This window comes from Biomphalaria glabrata, chromosome 18, assembly GCF_947242115.1.
Source record: "Biomphalaria glabrata chromosome 18, xgBioGlab47.1, whole genome shotgun sequence".
NCBI classification, from domain to species: Eukaryota; Metazoa; Mollusca; class Gastropoda; family Planorbidae; genus Biomphalaria; species Biomphalaria glabrata.
This window is the reverse complement of record NC_074728.1, coordinates 15,301,591-15,318,758: the sequence shown is the minus strand read 5'-3', so window position 1 is coordinate 15,318,758 and position 17,168 is coordinate 15,301,591. Positions and strand designations below refer to the sequence as shown.

The 17,168-nt window shown below is 35.9% G+C and overlaps 1 protein-coding gene across 1 annotated transcript; it reads right to left on the bottom strand.

Moving 5' to 3' along the window:
• Nucleotides 1-13,478: 13,478 nt before the first annotated feature.
• Nucleotides 13,479-13,802, bottom strand: LOC129924030 (scaffold attachment factor B2-like). The gene has a single exon (XM_056017628.1). It carries the CDS (start codon nucleotides 13,800-13,802, stop codon nucleotides 13,479-13,481), a length of 324 nt encoding a protein of 107 aa, XP_055873603.1.
• Between the last annotated feature and the right edge of the window lie 3,366 nt (nucleotides 13,803-17,168).

The window sequence follows — 17,168 nt, the reverse complement described above, 5'->3', positions numbered from 1 at the left end:
CCCTAGATCTACAGAAGCAATAACAATAGCAGTAATAAATGCAGCAGAGGTTACAGCAGTTATAGCAGCAGAGTAATATCAGCTTCAAGCAGCAATAACACAGCAGTAACAATAGCCTGCAATACATAAATGCAAAACTATAAATGCAAAATCATATATTCTATTAGATGTAGAACACTCATAGCGGAACTAATGGGCGCCGCCATCTTTAATACAGCATGTTGACAACTATTATGACAAATAGTCCAAGTAGAAAATAAAATAACTACCATAAAATGTAAAGTATATTTACACATAGTGTAACAATAGATCTGGTAAAAGAAAATATAAAATAGTTACAAACTTACAGGCCGTCCCAGGTACAGAATAATAAAATAATTACACGACCACAAAAATCTGGCATGGGCGTAGCCAGGATTTTTTTTTTTGGGGGGGGGGGGGGGTTGGGGGAAAAATCATTTTGTCGAGAACATGTCCCGCAAACCTCATGCGACACTCTGTCACAATCTTACTAAGGGGTCGACTCCCAGTTCGGCATAGAAATTCCTTGATTTAGACCCGATCTCTATAACTGACTTCTAAAATCTTTTCATAATGTTTTCATAAAGGGCCAAGAACTGTTTAAGGATAGGTTTAAATTATCAATGATATTTCCTTTATCTAAAGTCACTTTGCCGATGATAGATCTACATTCACATATGCAGAAGAAGATGTTTTTACAAACGTTCTTGTAAGATTAAAGAAAAAAGGCTTGGTATAAACTACACACACACACACACACACACACATATATATATTTATTAATAGGCCTATATATGGGATAATATGCATATTAGTTGAAACATTGTTATTTTCAGCTATTTTTTTAACGTTATGCATTTCATATTCCGCTAATTGTTAATAGCCTACATTATGCACATCGATAACATTAAGAATTATTTTTAGTGTTGGATACATGATGTATTATTATGTTATTAAAAGTTATTTCAAATAATTTTAGTGTGTAATTTGCTTTTTTTTATATTGAAGAGGTATATTTTAGCATCAAACCCCTTTTAAAGGGGGGGGGGTTAAACTAAAAACCCATTTGGTTATGCTTATAGCATTTTGAGTAGGTGTGACGATACGAAACTTGCATGCAAAATTTCATTTGAGTTTTTCCCAGCAAACCGTGAGAAACTTTAATTTTTAACTTAAACAATTATTTTCCTGTCCACCCATAACTAATTTCCTTTAGGATTTATCTCCCCTCGCACTGTTTCTCACGGGACGAATCTCGACGTAAAACATTAACTAGCCTCTCTAGGGCTAACTTTTAATTTTGACCGCTGTGCAGGTGACCAGAACACAATAGTCTCTGCACGCAGCGGCCTAATAACTTTTCACACCTATTCTCTCCCCCTCCCCCACAGCAGTATACACATCACTCTAAGAATAGCATTGCACTCGGGCTGGACAAATACATATTCGCCTTAGTCCCTACTCTCACGGTACAGGCCATAAATCGGACATGACGCCTGACATGTCCAGTACATAGATACATGTGAGAAAATCACCTAGCTATCTTCCACACCCGTTAAACAAAATGCCCCAACTATATATATAGGGAGACCAAAGCATTCCAAGTTAAGCCCGCTAGGATTCATACAGTCTCCTCTGTTAGGAAGTTTAGTTGTGAGATTTCATTAGGGACAAACGGGTAAGTGTAAACATTTTACTATACTTATTTTATCTTATAGGAATGTGTGAGTACACTAGTACACATTAGTACACAACAACGTTCCCCGTCATTACATTATGAATTTATTATGTGTGTAAATTGTACTATTTTATGTCGATGCTATATCTTCATATAGTATTACTAATGCCGCTATGGTTGTCTACATTTGAAACCGTAGTTATTATATTTGATTTGTTATGTTTCATCCACTCCTGTATCTTAGGGATTGATGTAAACAATAACATTTCGTGAATCTAAGTTCTGTCTAAGAACTTAGATCACAGTGCTCTAAACTTACAGAGCCCATGTGAAATTAATCATTTCACATTTCTATTATATACCTCATACATATAATTATGTCTCACACGCTTGTGAACTTATAGTTCCTTAGATGAATTTCATTTTGATTAATTATATCAAACCCTTATCATTGTATCTCGATCCCCAGTATTTTATTTTCATCTTATCCTTTACTATATAATATGCTCATTCCCCATTTTACTATAACTGATTACTTATCGACGTAATCGTATTCAATAGATTAATCTTGACTAATATCATCCCACATTGTATGATAACACGTTTATTGTGGTTATCTTACTTGTATTTTGTTTGTTATTGAGTTATATGCTTGCTTTAAGATTTTATACTTAATTGTCTTAAATGCCTTATTGGGATTGATACCAATGCCTACATCTGATTGATTGCAAGGCATATGGGAATCCCTGCTCAATGCCTTTAGGAGGTTCATAATTGTCTGTCTTATCCCCAGCCTGGTTGCTACCCACGATTGCTACCCCCGATTGCTACACCCGATTGCTATAACTACCAGATCTCCATAGAAAGCTGTAACCGGAGCAGACCACACCAGATACCCCCCCCCCCCCCAATTATATACCTGTTAGCAAGAAGGCATTGCCTACTGTCCTTGGCCTTAAAATATTGCCCAGTGTCCACAGTGCCTTTTACTGCCCAATATCATCTGCCCAGTACCCGGCCCAAACTGTCCACTGCCCAATAGCTATTGCCTAATGCGGACTGATTAGAGCAACCTTCGCTGCAGAAGATAAACTAGTGTTGAGTTAGCACGGCTCTCTACGAGCTAGAGATCACAGCTGAGAGTTCATCCCACTACAACTTAGTCTGCAGCACCAACCCTCTCTACTGCTAAACAGGCAGCGGCCTCACTCTAGAGCCATTTTGCCTACAGCATAGAGAACATCCCAAGCCAACGTCCTAAGACAGAGCCGGATGACTCATCTTTCTGAGTGCCAGTCCTACGACCACCAGAAGACGGGGCTAGCAGCTAAGAAAATAAGTAGCCAGACATAGGAACATTCTTCTCTTCCAATCACTCACCAATTAGCTATCCATGATGAGCAGTTATGTTAGATATTAGCACCTTCTTTTAGTTTCTTGATTATAATTTTATTTGATCATTTATCTTTTGTAAACTTTCATTTATTAAATTATTTTTATTTATAAACGTATAATATTGGTCTGTTCTTACTGTTAGTTGCAGTGTGCCTGTACAAAATCTTATATGTGAGCGGGATAAAATAATATAATTTCCCCTAGACTTAAACAAACAAGCCCAAATAATAACTAATTAACATCTCGTCACAGTAGGCTACGTAATTTGCTTTTTTATTTATATTGAAGAGGTATTGACTACACTCATAACATTTTGAGTGTATAATTTGCTTTGTTTTTATTATTAAAAAGGTATTTATTACCTTCAAACCCCGCTGAAAGGGGGTTAAAATTCAAAACTGAGTCAAAACCCATTTAGCTACGCTCATAACATTTCGAGTGCGTAATTTGCTTTTTTTTTTATATTGAACAGGTATTTTGTTTTACGTTAAAACACCGCTGAAGGAGGGTTTAAATTTAAAACTCAGTCAAAACCCATTTAGCTACGCTCATAACATTTTGAGTGCGTAATTTGCTTTTTTTTATATTGAACAGGTATTTTGTTTTACGTTAAAACACCGCTGAAGGAGGGTTTAAATTTAAAACTCAGTCAAAACCCATTTAGCTACGCTCATAACATTTTGAGTGCGTAATTTGCTTTTTTTTTTTTATATTGAAGATGTATTTTTTAGCTTCAAACCCTATACTGAAGAGGGGTGGGGTAAACTCAAAACCCCTTTGGATACGCTCATAGAATTATGAGTGTGTAATTTGCTTTTTGTATATTGAAGAGGGGGGTTATCGTAAATTTTGTAAGGGGGTTTAAAATCAAAATCTTCCTTAACTGTGTTCTTGGAATTTGGGGATTGTCATTAGCATTTTTTTTTCTGTTTTTTTTTTTTTATAGAAGAGGGGGATTTAACTGCAAAAACACCTGGTAGTGTTTTTAAAACTCAAACCCCCCTGGTAGGGGGTTTTAAACTCAAAACCCCCTTGTTTGTGCCGGGATAAGTGATGGTTTAGTATTAAAATCTCACCTAAAATAAACAAAATCAAAGCAAAAAATCAGTCACTAAATTCCGATCCTCCCCCTGTGGGGGGATTCATTTCGGGTGGGGCTAAAATAAACAAAATCAAAGCAAAAAATCAGTCACTAAATTCCGATCCTCCCCCTGTGGGGGGATTCATTTCGGGTGGGGGGTTTGAACCCCCCCCCCATGACTACGCCCATGATATATATTTATATATATATATATATGCATGTTAATCAATTTTTTATATATATTTTTTTTTACTAGAATCTATGTTTTGATTCGTTTTATTTTATTTCAATATAGATCTATAACTCATAACTATAGTTAGCTTTTTACATTTACAACACAACAACACTTTCCGGTAATTTGTTGAAAAATTAAAAACATTGATTACGTTGTCTGCTAGAAGATTATATCTACTAATCTACTCTAGTAGAGAGTATATTCAGTTTCCATCTAGATCTACATTTATAGAGTCTATACTTGTGTACAAATTTTACAGAAAGAAGTTTCCGAAGTAGAACATTACATTCTTAGTAGACTAAAAGCTGAAAAAAAAAATGGTAGAATTCGGTTCTGGTCCTGTTAAAGAAACAATTGATAATACGGTTTTTATCATTCCTGGAATAATTATTGTTCTTCTTGTTGGTAAGCAATTTATTACCCAATTTATATTATAAAGTTTGATTAGATATAACCCTAATACATTTTCATCTAAGTTTCTCTAAAATAATCTAGACTATTACATGCTGATAGATGATCTAGTAGGAGTAGTAGTAGCTAGATATATTCAGACTCAGACATTTCAGATATTTAAATCTTTTACTAGATCTAGATCTAAGTCTAAATTTACTAAAGTTTTACATTTGAAATTTAACAGTTTGTAGTTGTAGAACAACCTTCAACTTTTTTTGGCCTACCGCCCCCTTTTCATATTTTTCTTTTTAAAAATCTACCAACGCCTCCCTCGAAGAAAAACACTTATAAATAAGCTTGAGAAGGCATATTTGAACAAAATGTCATTCATTTATTAATTTTTATGCTTTCAATAACCAATAACCATCATCAGACAACAACTTTGTCGGCATAAAATTCTGGAAAATATGCAGGTCACAACTGGGTTTGCATAGTTATGTGAAACACTGCACTCACCCTTAATCTTTGGAATCGAAGACATTACAATTATTATCATTATACAAAAACTATGTCAAATAATTTGCAGTGATCTCACAAAAAAATTAATCTTATTGTCATGACTTTCTTTTAAATCCTAAGAATAGTCCCTTTTTAAAATTGAATATTAGGGCCTACTGTTTTAGGTTTAATTTTAAATTTTATTTTATTTTTAATATCAACATTATTATTGCTGAATTCATTACAAAATGAAATTAAGCTAATGAGAACCTTATGCCTCCTGCAGTCTGACAATATTAGAAATTTCAAGCTTTAAATTAGCCAAAGCAAGGCGAAAGTCTCTAGTGACTACATCCAGTCTATTTCTTTGCTTGCTATAAGTTTTTTACGCACTAAATCTAGGTTAACCATGTATGTTGATGGAAAAGCTAAAAAATAATTCCATTTTCGACCACAGTTTGGAATTTTACTGATACATTTAAGTGCAGCCATATCTCTTCTGTGCCTCCTATGGTAACATTTTTTTTCTGAAGACATAATTTTGTAAATCTATTTTTTCCTGCTACTCAATTTGAACATCAGTAACAGATGTTTAGTAATTGTCATTTATATTTATTTTTTTATTTTTAGCAGCCACCTAAAGGGGAAAAGATGCTATTAGTTTTGTGTGGCCTGTCTGTCCCATTTAGATCTCAGAAACTAGGAGAGAAAATGAAAATCGGACAACATGATCTATGTTTTAGATCATTTAAAGTTCTGATGCAACTGCTACTTTTTTCTTTTCCGAAAGTGAACCATCTAATTTTTAAATTATATATATGCAAGCAGATTTTTCATAAAAATACACCACTTTAGGGGAGGTAACTTTTTTAAAAAGGTCATGGACTTCTTTCATAGATTCGCCCATTGGTACAAAAAATTTTCATCTATCTAAGGTCACAATGGTAAAAGTTTCAATGGATCATTATAAAATATATTTTCCTTTTATTAACTAACTCATTGAATAGAATACTGATTGAAATGTTGTTTTTAAAAAGAATTGTGATACGAACTTTGTTTTAGTTATAAGTTTAAAAAAATAATGAACTACTTTTATAGCGCACACTTTTGACATATTAGATCCTCATTATAGGGGCCTACACTTGATAGTCTAAATAAGACTAAATAGAGCCCAGATCTAGATATATTTATAATATTTATATATATATATTATAAATGTATTGATAATTGGAACAAAATTTTAATTATTAAGGCAATAACTTAAATCTTCTGACAGCATAGAGGTGCAGATTTATTTATTATATATGGGCTAAACAATAGTATCAATTAAGAAATGAATCGGATACGAACAGCATAGTCCATAGTCTATCATAGTCTATGCGAGTCTATGTTATAGTACTCCATTACCCAGTAACAAAAGGCCTACTATTCATGATCATAACATTGGCCTAGGTCTAGTAATTATAAGATCTAGATTTAGATCTTGAATCTAGATTTGATCTATAACTAGGTCTAGATCTAGCTAGATCTATGTCTAGTTTGTATGACAAATGACAATTGAGATATTAATTTTTATTGGTGAGGGGAAAGTCTTTTATTTGTACATTTGTTTTTTCCTGTTGCCAGTTTATCTAATTTTGTTAGAAGAATTATATATATCTTTATTAGTTTCTCTTTATTACATTACATGTAACTAACATATTATTAATTTTGAATGTATGGATAAGGTTAATAATTATTATTTAAAAAAATATAAGTGTACGCTAAATTAATATATGGAGATGCAGTGACTGAGGGGTATAGAGCACTTGGAACCGGAAGTTCTGTGTTCAAATCCTGGTGAAGACTCTAGGTGGACCACTTCGGGGGCCGATTTTGAGTTTGTGTTTCCACACAAACTGTCTTTGTAACCTTGTTATTTATTTATCCTAGAATTGAATCATCATTTTTTCATAGAGCATTGTTAGGTGAATTGCATAGATATCAATGTCCTTAGGCAGTAGGCTAATTCATTTGTCAACAACAAGTTATGTCTGATTGTAAAACTCTTTAAATAGATTCAATATCTCGATAAAAGAGAAAATAATATAATAAATGGAAGACAATTTCTTTCCTTGCATTCGAAGGTTGGTTTCATTCGTGTTAGATGCTTACCATGTAAAAAAAAATTTCCTTTTAGCCTGCTTTAAGTCATCACTAATTGTTGAATCCTCGTTTCTCAAAAAAATATATCAAAAATGGTATTTAAGAGCTTAACAAAACGAGCAATACCAAACCCCTTTCGAAATCCAGCGAACTTCAGTTTTCAGTTTACCAGAGTTAGCTTGTTGCTCATCATTTGTTTCACAAAACCGTTGAAAGATGCACTTTTGTTAGGCATGGGTTCGTATTTTATTTACAATTTTTAGAATAAGATTCAAATAGAAATGAAATTGGGGGCTAAAATTTTAACAAGATGTTGCCTGTGTCATAACTCACAAGGTGAATAGTGGATAGATCTTTTCTTTATTCTATATTACTTACGAAGCCATTGTAGCGTCCAACCACTGATGGTTTCCTGTATGTCTTCATAAGCTACATAACTAGACAATTTTGAAAATATATTTCATCGCTTACAAAAACAAAGTCTTTTGTGCCACAGATATGTTTTTAAAAATTTTAAATTAATTTTTAATCAATTTTCAAACAATATCATATAAGACTTAAAAAAAGAGCTAGGCATTTTTCTAAGAGGCCACTAAACCATATCCTGCTTTACTGTTTTTTTGTGTTTTTTTTTTGGTTTAATATTGTTTCAATAGTAGATTTTTATAGTTGTGTATGAATATTCTTAAATTATTTTTGGATATTGCTATATATTCGTGAAGCCGATTTGGTTTCATAACCTCATCTGAAAATGCAGTCATTCAAAGTAGAACATTGGACTACTTTTTATCTAGATGCAATTCACTAAAACTTATGACTATACTTCTTTAAATATCACTGAGTTTTCGTATCAACACTTTGTCAATGTTTTTGTTTAAAAAAAAAGGTTAAATTATATTTAGTTTGCCTGCTTTAATTTTGAGGAAATTTTTTATTTGTTTTGTTTCAGTGCAATTTTAGTTCTTCTTTCCCCCTTTATACCCAGCACCCCCTTTACGCCCCCTATTGTACCCAGCGCCCCTTTGGCTCCCCCCCCCCCCCTTTCACAAAAACGCCCCCATTGAAGACCACTGTTGTAGAGTATCATATGTACTAGATTCTACTACTGTACTAAATAAAATTCTAATTCTAGATAGAGTTACCACATGTCTGGCTAAAGGAGGTCATGTCCTCATTTTTTGGGGTCGTGTCCTCTGACTGGCCAGCATTAGTCTAAAGTGTGAAAATGTTTGATTTTTTTTTATTGCAATGACCTATATATATATATATAATATAATATTGCTGTAACTCTGCCTACAGCGAGCCCAAAGAACCTCAACGAAAGTGATAGGTAAAAACAGCAATTTAATAATAGACTAATAGTCGGATAACAATTACACATTCGAATAATAACAACACTTGTTTACATCAGCCATCTTTTGACTTCCACACTTATTTCCTGTCTCTGTCCTGTGTCTCATGGTGCGCAGTCTCACACCTAATGACAACGTGCAATGTAGAGTCATAACACTGCCCCCTCGTTAAAACTGTTCGTCTCGAACAAAGTTTGCCCCGCCATGATAAAGATGAAGCCGATCCACGTGAACAATCTTGAAGCTAGACCGTGGAGTCTTCTGAATTCGGTAGACCACATCGTTGATCCTTTTAACGACACGATATGGACCTTCCCAGTCTCTTTGGAGTTTTGGAGATCTCCCTTTTCTTCTCTGGGGGTTATATAGCCATACCAGATGGCCTTCCTGAAACCCCGAGGCATTTGCACGTCTATCGTATCGAGTCTTCATTAGATCGCAGTTATTCTTCGTTGTCCCACGAGCCAGAGAATGTGTTTCCTCCAGACGCCGTCTAAGATCGTTGACATACTCAGAAGAAGTGACTGGTGTGTCTCTCGGAAGTCCAAATAGCAGATCACTTGGCAACCGAAGTTCCCGGCCGAACAACATCTTTGCAGGGGTATATGAAGTAGAGCAATGGATGGAACTCCTGTAGGACATCAGGAACACTGGAATGTATGCATCCCAGTTGTCTTGTCGATCATCGGTGACCTTCGACAAGTATTGTTCTAAGGTACGATTAAACCGCTCTACCATTCCGTCTGACTGCGGGTGTAGTGGTGTAGTGCGAGTTTTATTGATGCCAAGCACCCGGCACATTTCCTGAAATACTCTAGATTCAAAGTTCCTGCCCTGATCGGAGTGTAGTTCCATTGGGACACCAAAACGACTAATCCAGTTCTCTACAAGCGTTTCTGCTACCGTTGTTGCTTCTTGGTTCGGTATCGCATACGCCTCCGGCCATTTAGTGAAGTAATCAATAGCTACCAATATGTACTTATTTCCTCGTCTAGTTTCAGGAAATGGCCCTGCCACATCGATTGCAATCCTTTCAAACGGAACTCCAACTATGTATTGTTGCATTCGTCCCCTTGTTTTGCGTGAAGGGCCCTTTGCGGCTGTACAGATGTCGCAGCCCCGGCACCATTCCTCTACATCCTCTCTGTATCTGAACCAGTAGAATCTTTGGCGAACCTTTTCGAGGGTCTTATTAACGCCCAGATGAGATCCACTGGTACCGTTCTGCTTTTCGGTAATATAAGCTGAAAACGCCTCGATGTGCCGTCAACGGATTCCCAGACCCTTCTTAGGACACCATTAATGATGGTTATTGAGTCCCATTGCGCCCAGTACGCTTTCGTGGCAGCCCCTTTTTCAGAGATGTGCTGCCACTCGGGCCGTTGTCCATTCTCCTTCCATAGCAGAATAGGAGCCAGATCATTATCTTCCAACTGGTCCTCTCTAATTTGTTCATCTGACCAGGACCCGGTAACATCTACTCCTAGACGACGACACTCCGTTTCTTTTTCTTCTGCCTTCACGCAGTGCCTGCACTGCATTTCGCATGGTCTTCGAGACAATGCATCGGCATTCTGGTGAATCAGTCCCTTCCTGTGTTCAGTCTCAAATTCATAATTCTGCAACCGTTCAACCCATCTCGCCACCTGTCCCTCTGGATTCTTGAAAGATAGTAGCCATTTCAAGGCTGCGTGGTCAGTTCTCAGTTTAAACCTTTGTCCATAGAGATATTTATGAAAATGTTTAATTGAATCAACTACAGCCAACTATTCACGTCTCGTAACACAATAATTCCTTTCAGACTTTGACAACCTTCTACTAAAGTAAGCTACGACCTTTTCGTTTCCATCAATGCTCTGCGATAGCACAGCACCGATCCCCGTACCGCTTGCGTCCGTATCCAGAATGAATGGTGTACCCGCCAGTGGGTATGCTAACATCGGCGACGAAAGGAGAGCCTCTTTTAACTTTTCAAACGCCTCCTGGCATTCTATTGTCCATATAAACCGTTTTTTCTGTTCTGTCAGTTGGTGAAGGACTCCTGCAATCCTAGAGAAGCCTGGAACAAAGCGTCGGTAATAAGTGCAAAGACCCAGAAAACTTTTCAGTTGTTGTACACTTCCAGGGACAGGCCATTGCCTAACCGCTTCACTTTTGTCCGGATCCGTGCTTATACCCTCGCTTGATACAACATGGCCCAAATATTTTACTTTCCTCTTGAATAGGTCACACTTCTTGGGGTGGAGCTTCATACCCGCACTTCGAATCCTCTGAAACACTTCTCTCAAATTGTTCAGATGTTCATCAAATGTTCTTCCGAGCACGATAATGTCATCAAGATATACTAGGCAAGTATTCCAGTTAAGACCTTTTAAAACTTGATCCATCAATTTCTCAAAAGTAGCTGGTGCATTGCATAGGCCAAATGGCATCACCTTAAATTGCCACAAGCCACTTCCAGCTGAAAAGGCCGTTTTCTCTTTATCAATGGGATGCATCCCTATCTGCCAATATCCGCTCTTGAGGTCTAGAGTAGAGAATATTCGTGATCCGGCGAGCGTGTCCAATGTGTCATCAATGCGGGGAAGAGGATAACTATCTTTCTGCGTGACATTATTTAATGCCCGGTAATCAACACAAAACCGTAAAGTCCCATCTTTCTTTTTAACCAATACAACCGGTGAACACCACGGGCTGTTGGATGGCTCGATGACCCCTTGTTGTTTCATGCGTTCGAGCATATCGAGGGCCTCTGGCTGTTTTGCCAACGGTAGACGACGCGGTGGTTGTCGAATGGGTCTGGCACTTCCCGTATCAATACGGTGTTGTACAAGGTTTGTCCTCCCGCAATCATCCTCGTCACAGGGCATAATGTCCATAAATTCCAAAATTAATTTCTCAGCTTTGTTATATTCTTCCATCGAAAGATTTTCTTCCATCTTGGTAAGAATTTTGTGTATCTGTGCGCTCTCCTTCGCTACCGTGTTTGTCGATCCCTCTGCATCCCGACATTGTGTGATCAGATCCACGGGGTAACAGTCCGCTATGACACTGCCCGCTCGTAACTTATTTTCCTGCGAGTAAAGATTCATGACTCTCACAGGGACCTTTCTATCACCAACACTGACCACCAACGTCTTTCCTACAGCCAGACTATTTTCTGTTCCTCTCGCTGTTTCTACGAGTTTTGTACTAATGGTTTTGCAATGTCCTTCAACCTTTCCCCATAATATACATTCCGATTGTGCTGGTATGGTCGTATCTTCTACCAACAAAATTCTTCTCGCTTGACCGTATCCCTTATCCTCCTCAAGTAGTGGAATCTCCATGTTAGCATATTGTACAGTGCCATTAGCCATGTTTAAAGACAGCCCGAATGCTTGCATAAAATCCAAGCCGAGGATACACTCGTCAGTCACGTTTGCGATCAGGAACTCATGACAGAATGGTTGGGTTTGAATTTCAAAGTTAAGTTTGACCTGCCCCAACACTGGTATTAGTTCGCCACTGGCTGTTTTCAGTGTATAACTGTTTGCTTCTGTTATTTCCTGATCTCCAATATAATCGGGTCTAATTATCGACCGAGATGCCCCGGTGTCCAAAAGAAAAGCGCAACACCCGTGGCCGATCTTTCCTTGTACCTTTAAACTTCTGTTTCTTCCCAACACAGTGACAGAAATAACCATTTTTGGAGCCTCTTTATACCGCGCTGCCTGTCTCCGCTCCGTGAAACCGGCAGACATTAGTTTTCCCGGTTGCCGTTCTGTCTTTCTTGTGGTTGGCGTCCACGACCCCGAAACCCTCTGGTACAATCCCTTTGCATATGACCAGGGGTGTTGCAGTTCCAGCAGCGAAGAAGTGTTCTATTTTGTTTGAAATAGGGTCGCCGTTCGTCTCTAGTCTCGTCCACCACCCTTCTGACCAGCCGTGCAAGATCCTCCTCCTAGGGTCGTCTTTCGTCTATAGCCTCCCCTACCAGTCTTCGTACCAGCTGTGTAGGATCTTCCTCCCGAGCATCTATCGTCCGGCTGTGCTGCGTGGCCCTCGCTGAATCTCTTGCCGCCTCATAGGACAGAGCATAGATAAGGGCTTCGCTTACTTTCCGTTTTCCGCTGATTCGGATGGCTTTTTTAAGTTCTGCATCTCGCACTCCATCTATGAAGGCATCTGTAACAATAACATCCAAAAATTCTGGTGTTGCCAATGGGTAAGCCAGACGGGCAAGACGCTCAATGTCTGCCGCTAATTCCTGTAGTGTCTCTCCACATTTCTGCAGTCGGCTTTTTAATTGTATTCTAAACAATTGTATTCTAAGTGCTCGTCGCCGTATCGCAGTTCCATTGTATTGACCATAGCATCGAAGTCCGTCTGGTCCTTCATTGTCTGTAACAATTCGGCTGCCTTGCCTCTGAGTGCCAACACTAGACCAGTTGCTTTCTCTGCCTTAGTGTTCCATCTGTTGACTTTGGCCGCCGCTTCAAACTGCAATCGGTACACTGACCAAGAAATAGAGCCGTCAAACACCGGCGGTTTAGTCTTCCCCATCATTTTAGTCACCGTGGCCCCCGCATCTTGTTTTTTCTCTAGCTCCGCCTTCATTTCATTTTGTAATACTTGAATTTGCGAATCGACATCCTCTACCATCCGCGACCGGAGCTCAGTTACCTCATCTCTTAATTGTTATTTGTAATCGTCCATATCCTTTTTCAATCCAAACACAACGGATTCCATAGAGCTAAGTTTATTACCTAATTCATTTTTAAGTTCATCCTTCACCAATTTCAGGTCTTCCTTTATTTGCTCTTTCATCGATTTCCAAATCTCCCCCGTATCGGGTTCTATTTCAAATAAATAGGTGTCCGGATCCTGTTCATCATCTATGATGCTTTGCTTCAGACGCTCCATGAGCGCCTCTTTGTTGCCGCTTACCTTCAGCTCTCTGCATCTAAGTTCTCGTCTAAGTTCTATCAATGAAAGCTGACCAAGTGTTTTCGTTGACGCCATCCCGTATCTTTCTCACCAAAACTTACGTTGGGTTATCCGAGAAAAAAATGTTGTAACGGTCGTGTATAAAGACCTTGTTCCCACTTTCGTTGAGAATCCCACTTCTGACACCAATTGCTGTAACTCTGCCTACAGCGAGCCCAAAGAACCTCAACGAAAGTGATAGGTAAAAACAGCAATTTAATAATAGACTAATAGTCGGATAACAATTACACATTCGAATAATAACAACACTTGTTTACATCAGCCATCTTTTTACTTCCACACTTATTTCCTGTCTCTGTCCTGTGTCTCATGGTGCGCAGTCTCACACCTAATGACAACGTGCAATGTAGAGTCATAACAATATAATTTAAGTTAATACTTCTTTTCTTCAGGTTTAAATACCAACACTCCTTGGTAAGATCAAAAGATGTAAAATTTTAAGACGAGCATTCATTGGTGGCATGATAAATTCATGTGATAGTGATAAATAAAGTGTCAAGCAATCAACATTGTGTCCTCGCTGTAGTCATGTTATTGTTTAAATAGAATTTACATTCAAAATGTCGACTAACGTTAGTGCTAGTAGTAAAATAAAGAGATTATCTCTATGTAAATTTACAGATGAAAGGATGACACACTCAATTTACATACCAGAGGTGCATTGAATATTGTGACAAATGAATTGCACTCATTGAGGAATTCACTGGGTGTTTATATATACATTGAAAGACAACATTCAATGATCTACTGTTATGAATATAGTACCTCAGAGAAAGAGGTATTGATGTCAGCGATGTTCAGTTGTTTGTCTAATACTGTAATTTTAAATCAGGACAAAGTTTTTCATGAAGCTTTTTTGTGTTGCACCTATAAACAAAATTGTTCTAATGAAACTTATTACTCAGTGCTACTCAAAATTTGTGAAATTTTCTTTTGTATTCTCAGGCATAATGCCAGCTTTAAGAGAGAATTTTTGATGAAAAAAAAGAGAAATAATCTATGCCTTATTGATTCAATAAAAGACATTCGTCTCACAAAGTACAATTTGAAGAAAATATGTTAGCATGAATGATGAATTACTGTGAAAAGTTTTTTTCACTTGAGAAAGATTAAAAAGATATTTAAAGAATGTTGCATTACAGCATATGATTTAATATATCTAATAAATATACATTCATACTTTGTCTTTTTTGTTTGTGTCCTCCTTTGGGTATGTAGGTGTCTGGTAACCCTAAATTCTAGATGGTGTAGATCTATATTATTCCAAATCTTGTTCCAACACATTTTTTCTTAAATGGAGTAGAATTAGGTGAATATAGATTTATGTGACCAATGTTGACCATGCTTTCTTCTCAGAGAGAATAAAATGTTTAGAATGCTCATTGTAGGTATCAAAAATATAAATTATACATTATTGACATTAATTAATCAATGTCAGAGTTGCCACTTGGAATTTTTTTTTCTTTGTGACATAAAAGCTAATTTTATGTCTTGGACACTATAATTTGAAACCATGTGCAGATGAATTTTTCTTTTTTACATAGGTGTGTTCCCTTCTTTTATATAAAAGTAATTTTACTGCATATATTTCTTTTTTATGTGATGCAATTATATATATATATATATATATATATATATATATATATATATATAAACCATTTTACTCCAGCTACGCCCATTAATTTGTTCAAAGGCTATATATTATTTATTTTTGTTAGAACATCTCCTTTTTTTTTTTTCTTGAACTTCAAATCACCTTTTAACTATCCCTAACATACTTTCTGGCCAGTGAATTCCAATATATGTTACATTGAATTGGAATGGCTTTCTCTCCCTCTCTATTTTTCTGTCCCCTCCCGCCCCCTTACAACCACCTATTTTTTCTCCCTGTGCATCATAATGTTTTTTTATATAGAATTTCTATTGGAATGGCCCACTTTATAATGCTCACCTCCCACAGGCTCATACTTTTGACCCATGTATCACTCACTTCTCCTTAACAAAAAGTTAGTTCTGCTTACAACGTCTGATTTTGATTATGTTGGGATAGTTTAGATATTTTTTCTTCTACTGAGAACTGTTTCAAATTTGAATTTTATTGGTATATTATAAAAGTAAAACAAATAAAAGCTACTTTTTTATTAGTAAACAGTTATGAAATTCAGACTAAAAACTTAAAGATACCTGTACCTTTATGTCAACATACATAAAAGTTATGGAATACCCATATTTATGACATTATTTAGAAATCAAAGCATTAAGGCTTGTTAAATGAAATTTTAAAAATCAAACTAGAGTATAATACTAATATATTTGACATGACTGTTGTTACTTTAAGCAGTAACTTTTAGATTTTTTTCTGCTGTACACACATTTCATTAACATTGTCCTGAAATTTATATTTTTTCCTAAAAATTTTATCAAGTTTTCATTTTTAATGCTGGAACCTCATTATTAACTTTGTTAAAACTAATGACATTTTATTTTTTTTTTGCAGGTTTCTTTTCATACAAACTTGTGTCTAGTCTCAGAGAAAAACAGAGATTGAAAGAAGAAAAGAAAAAGTTAAAGCAACAGAGAAAAGAAAAAGATAGTGTACCAAAGAATAAAAAAAGGAAATAATGATGTTTTACTTAAGTCATAAGTTTAGTAATAAAATATGGAAATTAAATTATAATTGCAAAAAAGGTAAATAATAATAGTATGCTGTTATTTTATTTATTAACATATGTAGTTTTAGTATTTTTCATTTATATATATATACACACACATTTAAAAAATAATACCAAGTAATTAGATACAAATTGTTAAGTATAGATATACACAGTATATACCAGTATAACATATATATATATATATATATATATATATATATATATATATATATATATATATATATATATATATATATATATATATATCAGAATCTAAATATTTTTTAGTCAGGCTTACATTTAAGTAAATTTTAAAGAATATCTTTAACACAGTGTGTGTGTGTATATATATTGTTATAGTTTTGATAAATTAATCAATTTGTCCTTTCCAATATGTTTTGCTTACTTCAAAAGATATTGCAGAGAGGGTCATTCAGGGTTCATGTCAAGAAGACAAATACTTCTCTTTTTAGTCCTACATTTACTCTAATGTTTGGTATTTTTGTTCTCTTCCACTGTTTAGTAAATTATAGTTAGTACAGAAACACACTATATATTATATTTATTTATCACCAGGTCTAGTTTTGTACTTTTGGAGAAGTAGTTGTTTGTTTTTTTTTCATTTTGATTATGTGTGATTATAATACTTTTTAGATGCTGTTAATTTAATTTTATTAGTGCTGATCTGTTATTAAATCGCATTTTGTATAATTTATTTTATTGTTTA